At 46.9% G+C, this 13,055-nt stretch overlaps 1 protein-coding gene across 1 annotated transcript in view; it reads left to right on the plus strand.

The window, feature by feature from the left end:
• STAB2 (stabilin 2) overlaps positions 1-13,055 on the plus strand; it is a 125,977-nt gene that overhangs the window by 46,445 nt on the left and 66,477 nt on the right. The window contains exons 23-28 of the mRNA XM_036301187.1: positions 1,539-1,719; positions 3,908-4,001; positions 5,390-5,548; positions 9,469-9,564; positions 10,366-10,458; positions 12,894-12,941. Coding sequence (XP_036157080.1) covers positions 1,539-1,719; positions 3,908-4,001; positions 5,390-5,548; positions 9,469-9,564; positions 10,366-10,458; positions 12,894-12,941 — 671 coding nt within the window. The remainder of the gene's footprint in view (positions 1-1,538; positions 1,720-3,907; positions 4,002-5,389; positions 5,549-9,468; positions 9,565-10,365; positions 10,459-12,893; positions 12,942-13,055) is intronic.

Genomic DNA, 13,055 nt, shown 5'->3' on the forward strand with positions numbered 1-13,055 from the left:
TACCTTCACTCATTTGTTACAAAATGCACAACCCTCCCCCTCTCTTGCCTTATTCTGATCCTCACAACTACCTCTTAAAGTGGGCAGGAAGTCAGAGCTCCACCGGCAGGGCTGCTGACCCTAGTCCCAGGTTCTTTTTGCCCAATAAGATTTCTGAGAAAAGAAAAATAGGGTTGATTCCAAAGCCTGCCAACGTTGACATTTTTATGAGGCCCGCGGGGCCGGCTGCGGGGGCTGAGGCAGCAGCCGGTACCAGGCTTCCTGCTGAAATGCCTCTTGTCCCAGGTCTGGGGCTGCCTCAGGCAGGGGGCCTCCTCTCTGGGCTCTTGTTCCTTGCGAATTATGCCCTGACTTGCTTAGAATTTTATGAAAAGTATTTTTTATTTTAACCCAGCCATGCTTTTCCAGCCCCCTCACTGTGATTTTCTTCTCTTTCCTGGGTGTTGACTCCAAGTACCCAAACTAATTTCCAATCAATCCCTTCTGAGGCAAAAGTGCAAGTTCCTTCATTTCTGATCAGTTTCAAGCCCCCAGATCCTTGCCATCTGCCTTTGAGAATCATTCATTCCCACATGCATAGGAGCCTGAGTCTGATGGGCTGGCTCACGTTGCAATGTTTAAATACCTAGAACTCAAAGCAAAGTGAGCAGCTAAAGTTTAAAATGACAACAGGCATGTGGAAATGCCAGTGAATATAGCAATCGCCTGTGTTTACACCTGCTCACTAATAGAAATGGACTTTGAAGGCCTGTGTTCAAGTCCATGCTTGGGATTGAGCAGCAAGTTAGGACATTGGCTTCACCTCTCTGGGCCTCAGTTGTCTCATCTGGAAAATGGGGATGATAAAAGAACCTACTTCCTGAGGCTGGTGACTGTTCATGAGACGGTACAGGTTAAATGCTGGCCCAATGCCTAGAACAAGGCTAGTGAAGAAGAAATAGGTAAGCTAGCAGCAGGAGCCATGCCGGCATGAGACATCACTTCTATTCATTCCAAAATGTCTCCACAAAAAGTTGAGACATTTCCAGACTAAACTCTCCAACCATGAAGGAGATGAACATCGAGTTCCTCGGGGGCTTTCACACAAGCACAACCGTCCCTGGGCCCCACCACACCCCACACATCCTATATAATAAAGAGTGAATATGCTAATTAGACCGGACAGTGGAACAACCTTCCGGATGACCTTCCGGAAGGACGAGTGGGCGGGGCCGGGAGGGGCGAGCCCCTTGCACAATTTCGTGCATTGGGCCTCTAGTGTACATATAAAAGAGCCCTGAGTCCCAGATGTTCTCATCTTGATGGGACAGTCAGCCTCAGCCAGCGCTGTCCCAGGCACACTGAGAAACACCTGGGACCCTAAGAATCAGCTCCCAGAGGCTCCCCTGCTCAGCCCAGGTTCTGCTCTGACAGGAGCAATTGGGGTGAGGAGATTACCCTGACTTGTTTAGAATTTTATGAAAAGTCTTTTTTATTTTAATCCAGCCATGCTAAGCTTGTCCTCCAAGCCCTGAGTGTCCCTCTGCCTTCTTTCTCAGAATGCCGGTGCCTTGACGGAACGTGCGATAACCGGGTGGACAGTGACGGGGCCTGCCTCCCCAGCACGTGCAGAGAGGGCTCTGCGGGGAGGTTCTGCCACAAGCAGACCTCAGCCTGTGGGCCCTACGTGCAGTTCTGTCACATCCACGCCACCTGTGAATACAGCAATGGGACAGCAAGGTAGGTCTGGGGGACAGGGGTACCACCCTTAAAGGCCCTCTGCCATTGTGTGACCTGCAGACAGACCCAACCCATATACTAAGGCCTGTTCTCTCCAACAGCCAGTGTGGCTTTTGTGGAGAAAACCTCAGGCTAAGCTGGGTTCGAATAACGGTGCTCCCTCCTTTGAAAGTGACCAGCTGTGTGACCTTGGGCAAGTTACTTAGCCTCTCTGAGCCTCACTTTCCTCATCAGTACAGTAAGGGTGACGCTACCTACCTCGCAGGGCAGTTGTGGAGATTGTAAATGCACCCAGCACCAGGGCTAGTACATGATAGATGTTTAGTCACGGGAACTATAATTCTTATCATCACTCATGTGAAGGAAATGAAGACTTGTCCACCAGCTTTCCAACCCCTGAAAATCACCTTTACTTCCTAAGGCTATTGATAACAACTCCGCTGTTAAAGGCATCTGACAGGTCCTTGGGTCTTTGGTCATTTGGTTCATTATTTGTTTCCTTAATGTTAACATATTCCATGGGCTTGGAGAGAAAATGTCCTTTCCAGGCAGATTTGGTTCGAAGTCAGTAACCACCCCCACAACCTCCTGGGAAATGCAGAGAATGTCAAATGTCTAGATTCTTGGCCTTATTTTTACAGCGCTTTTCTTCACTTGTAATTGCATGGTTATATGCTTACCTGTTTACGGTCTGTCTCCCCCACTGGACTACAAGCAGCATGGGCCCAGAGCCTGTCCTCTCTCTTCCACAGTCTACGACAGAAATGCATCTTCCTAGGAGTTAGGGTCTACATTGGTGCATAAGGCAAAAAACACAAGTGATCCCTACCCTTAAAACCTCTTCCATCACCCACAGAGGACTACAGTGGGTCTGTCTAGACCAGTGGTCGTCAAACTGCGGCTCGTGAGCCACATGCAGCTCTTTGGCCCCTTGAGTGTGGCTCTTCCTAAGCCTTAGGAGTACCCTAATTAAGTTAATAACAATGTGCCTACCTATATAGTTTAAGTTTAAAAAATTTGGCTCTCAAAAGAAATTTCAATCGTACTGTTGATATTTGGCTCTGTTGACTAATGAGTTTGCCAACCACTGGTCTAGACCATAGAAACTTAATCAGCGTTGGAATACATTAGACTATGTCTGTCTTTGGGCACCAGATAAAGCATTTAGTTCCTCTAGGGGCCTTGATATGTGAAAAACATTATTTTCTGTGAAGCACACAATTTGCAGTAGGAATATGGGGGTGTGATGGGGTGTGATGGAGCCGCATGGTATCCCAGCACCTGCCACAGGGCACTCCATACATATTGGGTGAACCTATGGCCCTGCGTTTACTAGTAACAGTGTCACGGTGGAGCATTTTGGGAGGGGTGTCTGAGCGGGTGGAGGGTCAGGAAACTATTTCAACTCATGGAATGAGGCACCTGAGAATGTGATGTTTGGGGGGGCGGGGGAAACAACACCTGAGGGACTAGAAAAGGGAGAGAGGGGAGGTTTCATGCGACGGTCATGTTCATGCAGCTTGAGAGCTATTGCATATGCATGCGCCAGGAGGTCAATGTTTGATTTCCGGTCAGGACACAAGCCTGGGTTGTGGGCTTGATCCCCAGTAGGGAGCGTACAGGAGGCAGCCGATAGATGATTCTCTCTCATCATTGATGTTTCTATCTCTCTCTCAATCTCCCCTTTCCTCTCTGAAATCAATAAAAACATGTTTTTAAAATAACTTTTTAAAGGGCCATAGCCTAGAATAGACTCAGAGGGAAGAGTTGATCTCCGTGAAACCAGAGGTAGTACATAGGATTGTAAAGAGGCAGATTCCAGCCCAGGATGAGCAGAAAAGCTACCAGCTGTTGAGCCTTTTGAGGTGCCAGTGCCCTGCGAAATGCTCCACGTGCATTAGCTCATTCGATCTTCACTGCAGCCTTAGGAGGAGAGCAGTATGATTATACCCATTTTCCAGATGAGGAAACAAGGTCTCCCAAAGGTTAAGGGACTCCTGCAGGGTCACACGACTGCTGAGAGGTGGGGCCTGGCTTCCCACCTAGTTCTGTCTGACTACAGACCCCAGAAGCACCTGTGACCACCTGGTGCACAGGTCAAGCCCTGAACCCCTGGCTGGCCCGCCGTCTTCTGGGTGGTGGGTGCTGATATTTCTGGGGCTGATCGGTGAACTCCTCTTCTTGGCAGCTGTGTTTGCAACGCAGGATATGAAGGGGACGGAAGCCTCTGTTCAGAGATGGATCCTTGCGCGGGATTAACCGCAGGGGGCTGCAGCCGCAACGTGAGTGGTGGTTTTTCTTCCCAAACTGCCTGATTTTGTAGGAAATCCTGAGGGAAGGCCTTCCAACAGGCAGGGTCTGATGGCTCTTCATCGCATGAAGCACATTTGTGTGAACCTTGAATTTGAAAGATGGTGCCGGGGACCCTCCGGGAGGCTCCCCCTTCCTCAATCCACCTGTGTGGGGGACATTGGCTCAAAAAACACAGCCTGAGAATCAGGTACTGAGATCATTCGTATTAAACTCCTGATTCAGAGGCTACAGCTTCCTAGCAACTTTCCGGTACGCAATTTCACTTGCTCTCCCACCAACCGAAGGAAGCGATTTTGTTATCCCCATCTTCCTGATTAGGAAACTGAGGCTTGGACGTTAAGCGACTTGCCCTAAATTCTATTATTGTCAGGTCATGCCAAAATCACCAATGCTTTTACTGGTAATTTTTGTTTGTTTGTTTTTTGTTTTGGTTTGAGTTTTTTTTAATATGTTTTTATTGATTTCAGAAAGAGGAAGGGAGAGGAAGAGAGAGAAACATCAATGATGAGAGAGAATTATTGATTGGCTGTCTCTTGCATGCCCCCTACTGGGGATGGAGCCCACAACCAGGACATGTGCCCTGACCTGGTTCATAGGTCAAAGCTCAACCACTGAGCAACCCCGGCCAAGCTCACCGATGCCTTTTGAATATCTTCACCACTATCTGGCCCCAGTCACCTTCATCCCTTACCCACTGTTTAGTAACCGGCCCCCTGTGCCTCTCTTGACCACCCACAGTACAGTCCTTGTCCACCCGCAGCCAGAGAGGCTCAAAGTGGATCAGATCATGCTTCTCCCATGCCGAAAGCCCCTCAGTGACTCCCCCTGGCTCTGAGGATGGACTCAGATGCAAATGCCTTGCCCAGCCCATAAGACTCCCCTTGGATGTGTCCCACCCACTCAGCAGCCTCATCTCAACAGCTTACCTTGCACCTCTCTCCCTCTCCCCATGTCCCTCGACCTCCTGGTGTGGTCATCCTAAGAAGAAGTACAGTGATTAGGAATGTGGGCTTCAGCATCATATAGACCTGGGTCTGTGCCTCCTTGTAGCTGTGTTACCTTGGGCAAGTTACTTAACTCCTCTGAGCCTCAGTTTATCTGCAATAACAATACCTTCCTCAGGATAGCAGCTCACACCTACAAAATATTAGGAACAGTCCCCGGCACAATAAAATAACAGGGATGTTAGTGGTGGCCATTAGCAGGCCAACTCCAAGCAATGTTTCTTTTTAACCCAGCTTCCATTGAACTCCACGCGAATGTGTTTCTAGACTGTACCTCTGAAAATCCTCTTTGGCTTTTGGAATCAAGTAGCTGGACTGAGGTTTCTGAAGTTTTGCTCTTTCCCCTTCTGCAGGCAGAATGCATCAAAACTGGCGTGGGGACCCATACCTGCGTGTGCCAGCAGGGCTGGACTGGGGACGGAAGAGACTGCTCAGAGATCAACAACTGCCTGCTGCCCAGCGGTGGTGGCTGCCATGACAACGCAACCTGTCTGTACCTGGGTCCCGGCCAGGTAGGTGTGACATGGTAGAGGGCAAAGGGGAAGCAGGACTCCTGGGATGGCTTTTTTCCCTCCCAGCGGTTCTCAACCTGTGGGTCACGAACAATGAAAATACATCCTGCATATCAGATATTTACATTACGATTCATAACAGTAGCAAAATTACAACCATGAAGTAGCAACGAAAATAGTTTTATGGTTGGGGGTCACCACAACATGAGGAACTGTATTAAAGGGTCACAGCATGAGGAAGGTTGAGAACCACTGCGAGTCTAGACCAAGCATGTCAAACTCACAGCCCACGGGTTGCACGCGGCCCACAACAAGTATTTTTGCAGCCCAGCCAATATAACGGTATGTAAGGAACATTTTAATAAAAATTTCATAACTTAATTTTTACAATATCCTATTGTAATTATTAATAACAAACTACAACGTTCGCTCATGACTGATTACTGTAATCGTGTTGCATTCACTTCCCTTATGCGCCTTACGCACAGGCGCACCATTTCTCTCCACTAATACTAGCAGCAAATATTTTAGCAGCCGACTGCCACATCATTAGTCTTGGATTGACTTGTTTGGTGTGCGCAATAGGAAATATTTTGCTTTTGAAGAACAAGAAAAATATGTTTATTTGCGTTATGCTTATGAATTTGTGCAGTTATTCAGTGTCTGGTAATGTTCAAGAAAAAATATTAATTTTTATTAAAGTGTTCTATTGTTTTATGTTAACAATTACTCAGCCCTTTGTATTCAGCATGTCTCTATCGAAATAAACCTATGTTTCTATGAAAATTGAAGCTTTTGGTTTTTTTGCGACCCACATAAACTTAAACCTTATTTATTTGGCCCGTGTTAGCCTTTGAGTTTGACATGCTTGCGGTAGACATAGAAGTACCTCTGGAAACCACCAATCTGTTTACTGTTTCTATGATCTTGGTTTAGGGTGGGGTTTTATTTGTTTATGGGTTTCTTTTTATTGATTTCAGAGGAGAAGGGAGAGGGAGAGATAGAAGCATCAATGATGAGAGAGATCATTGATCAGCTGCCTCCTGCAAGATCAGGAAATGGTACCAAAGTCCAGGCATGTACCCTGACCAAGAATCAAACCGTGTCCTTCTGGTTCATAGGTCAACACTCAACCACTGAGCCACAGATGGCCTGTTTGTTTTTTCGATTTCACATATAAGTAAGATCATACAGTATTTGTCTTTCTTTCTCTAACTTATTTTACTTAGCACTCAAGGTCCATCCATGATGTTGTTGCAAATGTCAAGATTTCATTCCTTTTTATGGTTGAAGGAACTCTTACCATTTGCAACGTCATGGATGGAACTGGAGAGCATTATGCTAAGTGAAATAAGCCAGTCAATGAAGGAAAAATACCACATGATCTCACTCATTCATGGATAATAGAGACCATTATAAACTTTTGAACAATAATAGATACAGAGGCAGAGCTGCCTCAAACAGATTGTCAAACTGCAGCAGGAAGGCCGGGGAGGGTTGCGGGGCAGGAGGTAGGGGGGTAAGAGATCAACTAAAGGACTTGTATGCATGCATAGAAGCATAACCAGTGGACATAAGACATTGGGGGATAGGGGAGGCTAGGGGACTGTCTAGGGCGGGGGGATAAAATGGACACATATGTAATACCCTTTGTAATACTTTAAGCAATAAAAAAATTTAAAAAAAATTAAAAAAAAAAAAGATTTCATTCCTTTTTATGGTTGAATATTTTCTTATATGTGTATATACATATATATCACATTTTCCTTTTTAAAAAGTAATTTTTTACTGGAGAGAGAGAGAGAGAGAGAGAGAGAAACATCAATGATGAGAAAGTATCATTGATGGGCTGCCTCCTGCAGGCCTCCTACTGGGGATCGAGGCCAAAACCCAAGCATATGCCCTGACTGGGAATCAAACTGTGACCTCCTGGTTCATAGGTTAACATTCAACCCCTAAACAACACTGGCCGGGCTATCACATTTTCTTTATCTGTTCATCTGTCAATGGACATTTAGGTTGTTTGCATATCTTGGCTATTGTCAATAGTGCTGCAATGAACATAAGGGTGCACATACCTTTTCAAGTTAATGTTTTGTTTTCTTCAGATAATACCTAGAATTGGAATTTTTTAGTAACATCCATACTTCTTTTCGCACTGGCTGCACCAATTTCCATTCCCATCAGCAGAGCACAAGGGTTCCCCTTTCTCCGCATCCTCACCAACACTTAATATTTCCTGTTTTTTTGATGGCAGCCATTCTAACAGGTGTGAGGTGGTATCTCCTTGTGGTTTTGATTTGCATTTTCCTGCTGATCAGTGATGTTGAGTATCTTTGATGTCCCTGTTGGCCATCTGTCTTCTTTGAAAAAAAATGTGTATTCAGATCTTCTACCCATGTTTATTCAGGTTGTTTGGTTTTTGCTATTGAGCTGTATGAGTTCTTTACATTTTTTATATTAACCCCTTATCAGATATGATTTGCAAAATATTTTCTCCTATTCAGTAGGTCGCCTTTTCATTTTGTTGATGATTTCCTTTGCTGCATCGAAGCTTTTTAGTTTGATGTTGTCACACTTGTTTATTTTTGCTTTTGGTGCCACATAGGTCCTATGATTAGTCCATCTTAGGAAAGAGGCACAGAGAAGCTAAATACTTGGCTCACATCACCCAGAAAATAAATCATGGTGTGAGATTCACATCCAGACAGCCTGACTCCAGAGCTGCCCTCTTAGTCACCGCCTTGACCACGCTTTATATTTCTGTAGCACTACAGTTTGTTGACCACTGTCACTTACCCTCATTGAAGGGAGACTGAGGCAGAAAAAGCTTCTGCTTCAGAATTAATCCAATCCAGGAGAGGTGATGACAACTGTGCTAGGATGGTAGCCTCGGAGAAGTACGAATCATGGGCGAGCTCACGGCAGTCTTGTGTCTCTCCAAGCATTTAACAAACAATCGCATTCGTTTCGGACTCACCTGAGTTGCCAGACTGCAGCTGAGAAAGAAAAACCATTTCTCCGCGTCTGTATTAGTTTGCTGAGGTTGCCATAACAAAGTGTCACTAACTGGGTGGCAATGCATAGCGAAACTGTATTGTGTCACAGGTCTGGAGGCTAGAGGTCCAAGATCAAGGTGTCGGCAGGTGCGGTTCCTTCTAAGGGCTGCAGAGAACCTGTTCCAGGCCTCTCTCCTGGTTCTGGGGGGTTTGCTGGCAATCATCAGTGTGCCTTGGCTTAGGCATCACCATGACCTCTGTCTTCATGTGCACATGGCATTCTCCCTGTGTGCATGTCTGTGTCCAAATCTCCCCTTTTCTGTAAAGACACCAGCCATGTTGGGTTAGGAACAGACCCTGCTCCTGTATGACCTCTTCTTAACTGAACTAATTACATAATTACAATCCTCTCTCCAAATAAGCTGTTTTCCATAACAGGTATTTTGAGGTACTGGTTGTCCATGTAGAGGTGGGGCCTGGTTCAAACCCGCCTACTCAGAGGGATGCCTATCTTAAATTACACCAGCTCCCTCCTAACCTGGCAATGGCCCTGCGCATGGATCTGCGCCAAGTGGAAACTCATGGCTTATTTCACCTTTCCCTCTGAGACGGAGGGGCCCATTTGTCTAGTGGGATGCTCTTGAGAGTCTGAGTTCTCTGAGACTCTCCAAGTGGCCCTTCTGCGGTAATACATTCAAAATGAAAGTGCCAAGGAACTATCAGATTGAGACATTTCGTGTGGAATGTGGATGACCAACAGCTCTGCAATCTGAAGTATAAAAAATACCGAAAGCCATTAACGCTGTTCCCTAGCTCAATGGCTCTGGTTCCCATAGTTCATTGTTCAACACCACACGAGGGCATGACAGGGAAGGCAGCTGCTTTCCATAACCCCCTGTGCCTCTGTTCTTGGAATTACAGAATGAATGTGAGTGCAAGACTGGATTTCGAGGCAATGGCATCGAATGTGAACCAATAACTTCCTGCTTGGAACAAACTGGGAAATGTCATCCCCTGGTGAGTTTCTGGATTTCTTTTATCCTTACCAAAAAAAAAAAATGAGAAAGAAAGTTAGGTTATTTCTTACCTGAGCCGAGAAATGAGCAAAATCTCTCTTACTCCCGCCCTGGCCGGTTTGGCTCAGTGGATAGAGCATCGGCCTGCAGACTGAAGGGTCCCAGGTTTGATTCCGTTCAGGGGCGTGTACCTCGGTTGTGGGCACATCCCCAGTGGAGGGGTGTGCAGGAGGCAGCTGATCCATGTTTCTCTCTCATCGATGTTTCTAACTCTCTATCCCTCTCCCTTCCTCTCTGTAAAAAAATTAATAAAATATTAAAAAAAACAACTCTCTTACTCCCAGAGGGTATCCCTAAGCAGAATGCGAGTAGTTATTATAACTTATACTTCATTACTCCAAAGCTTGGAAGAACTAACATCTGATTGCCAGATGCAATACAGAACTCTGAGTTTCAGATACTCAATGAATCCTTTTCCATCACAAGTTTGACCCCAAATGCAGCATGGGACATACTTCTACTAAAACACATTTGTGTATCTGAAATTCCAGTGAGCTATGTGTCCTTGCCTGTACTTGCTAAATCCGGCAGAGATGTCAAGAGAGACTAAATGAGAGCTGCACTGGACATGCACACCGGGGCCTTTCATTGCAACATGGAAGGGTCTGCAGTTACTCCCACCATCCTTCTAACCCAAATTTGCAGTTCTACCTTAGCTGGAGCCTATGACTCACGGATGTAGCTCATTTCTAACACTTCAGTTAGGAAAGTCAGCCCTTTTTTCCCATCTCCGTTTCATCAGGCAGCCTGTCAGCTCACCTCTGGCGTCTGGAGCTGTGTTTGTGGAGAGGGCTATGAAGGCGACGGCTTTCTGTGCTATGGAAGCGCGGCCGTGGTAAGTCCTCTGAGATGAACCCTGGTATAGCATGATCAAGACACAGATCTTTGTAAAGGCTCTTAGCTGGGGTGCCTTCCTAGCGTTGTGCAAACCGAGTGATTTCATAGGAAATCCCAGGAGATCTTAGAGGATGCAAACTGCTTCTCCCAGATAGTATAGGTGCCTCGCGGGTCACACGTTTCCCACAGGCTGACAGTTGCTAGCTTTTATTTGACCCCTGCTGTGTACCAAGCAGTCCTGGCTTCTTTTCCTGTTCATTCTACCTCTTGCCATCCCCAAACTTCCCACATGGACAACTAACCGGCCTCTGCTGAGCTCTCCGTGTGCTCCTGTCTGGTTTGAGTGCCCCCTGTTGGTACCCAGAGCACCCTGCGCTGACCACATCTGGGGTGTGTGTGTGTGTGTGTGTGTGTGAACGCCTTCTGTATACCAGGCGTCTTACTAAGTCCGTAACATGCAGGCACCTCATTTAAAACTCACAGCAACCTCTGAAGTTGCTGCCATTATTATGCCCATTTTATAGTGGAGGAGACTGAGAGGCTAAGAAAACTAGCTGCGGGCCCCTCACCTGCTAAGTGAGGAATCCAGCCGTGCCTGTCCAGTGCTTCACCACCAGTGGAGAGGACTCCCTCAGTGTAGTTCATGTCACACGGAATTGTGACTGCATACATGTACCTGTCTTCCCTCCATTGGACCGCAAACTCAGGGGGCAGGTCTTTGCCTTGTTTCCTACTTCACTCCCACTGTTCATAAAGGTTTGTTGAAATGAGAAATGGAGTAAATGGATGAATTTTCTCATCACTTACTTTCTGTTCAATTCACTGCAGTTTGGTCTCTGTCCCTCTGCTCAGCTGGAACCATTGGACCTGCACTTGGCTCAAACCAAGAGTCTCCCTCAGGCCCAAGTCCTGGTTCCCAAGGCTGGCTGAGGCATCGGACCCTGGGCCTATTGGCCTGTTCATGTCCTTTCCACCCTTCACTTCACACTGTTCCTTCTGCTCACCCAGTGGGGCGCAGCGGCTGTCTCCTGACACCCAGACCCTGGAGCATAGACCCAGCGTCTTCTCTGCACTGTCCGTGGGCCACGTTGTCTAAAACCTGGCCCCCTGCTTCCGCAGAAAACAAGATGAAGTCCCAGTCCTCAGCCTGGGACCCCGGGCAGCTTCACACGGGCTCAACTCACCTTTCCTGCCAGTAGCCGGGCTTAGCCCGAGCTCAGCTACGGCTTTCTCAGCTCCATGCCGCTCTGACCCCTCTCCCACAGACCCAGCCTCTGGTCTTCCTGCCATCAGTTCAGGTCCAACTCGTGCCCTTCTCTCCCTCAAAGCAGCCCCTTTGAGGAAGGACATGAGCATCTCAGCTCTTGTACTTGTCTGTTTACTAATTTACTTTTTAACAGGTATCTACTAACTTATTAGCCTCAGCTACTTTCTAAAAGACATTGCGACAGCCCTGAGATGTAGTCTTTTTGAAATTTGCATATTATCATGGTTACTGTCGTTTGCCTGGCATTTGATATTTTAAAATGCTCTCCCATACATCAGTGCATATAATATTTATGATCCCAGGTGCAAGCCGTCACCACAGCCATTGTTCAGATTAGACACGAGTTTTCAGAGCAGTGCAGCGGCTTGCCCAAGATCACACAGCTAGGAAACGGCCGGCTCAGGGGAAGAACCCCATCTTTTTCAACTCTAAGTCCAGAGCTTTATTCACTCTATCATGATCCAGTGTACTGACCTGCTGGCCCTGTTGCTATCTTTCCAACTCTTCACACCCCCAGGACCAACGCAGAAGCCATCTCTTCCCTTTTGTATCCCATACCCTCCGTGCATTCCATCCTGGTACCAGTCGTGGTGATTCAATATATATGTTCATTAATAAGTACCCTGGGATACATTACAAAGGAGCACGTCCTGCATGCCAGCCTCCATTCTAAGCACGTTAAAAACAGTAACTGCTCCAATTCACACATCGGCCCTATGACTTGGAGCTTTCCTTATCCCCATTTTACAGATGAGAACATTGAGGCCCAGAGAAATGAAGTCACTTGCCTAAGGAACTTTGGCTCCATGTTCCAAGCCACTACTCATCATTGGCTCTGAAAGGGGGGTGGGGAGGTCTTTACTGAGCTCTGTGACCTTCAGGCTGTTGTTCCATTTGGAGTTTCTAGAATTACTTCTCTGCCTCAGATAGAGAGGACAACAGAACCACTGAGCCCGAAAGAAATGAGCAGCTCTGGCAACACGGAGATGCCACTAGCTGGGGCCCCTTCCTGTCAGGTCAAGGAGGCTGGCAGGGAAAGGGAACCCAGCCCGGGAAGGCGTGGTGCTGGCTCCCCAGAAATGTGCTGGGATTGTGCTTCTCATTGTTCCTTCTCTCATGTTCTCCCTCGTCTCTCCCTCCCTCCTCCCTCGCACGAAATGAATAAGGAATTGTCGTTTCTCTCCGCGGCAGCTAAATTTAACCAGTGGATAAATGTGAGTACCTTTGTTGGAATGTGTATAATTTTAGAAATGTGGGATGCATACAATGGAACACTGAAAATGCAGCTGGTAGGAGGAGGGGGGGCCATTGTCTAGAGCAGAGGTTCC

This window comes from Myotis myotis, unplaced genomic scaffold, assembly GCF_014108235.1.
Source record: "Myotis myotis isolate mMyoMyo1 unplaced genomic scaffold, mMyoMyo1.p scaffold_m19_p_3, whole genome shotgun sequence".
In the NCBI taxonomy this organism is placed as follows: Eukaryota; Metazoa; Chordata; class Mammalia; order Chiroptera; family Vespertilionidae; genus Myotis; species Myotis myotis.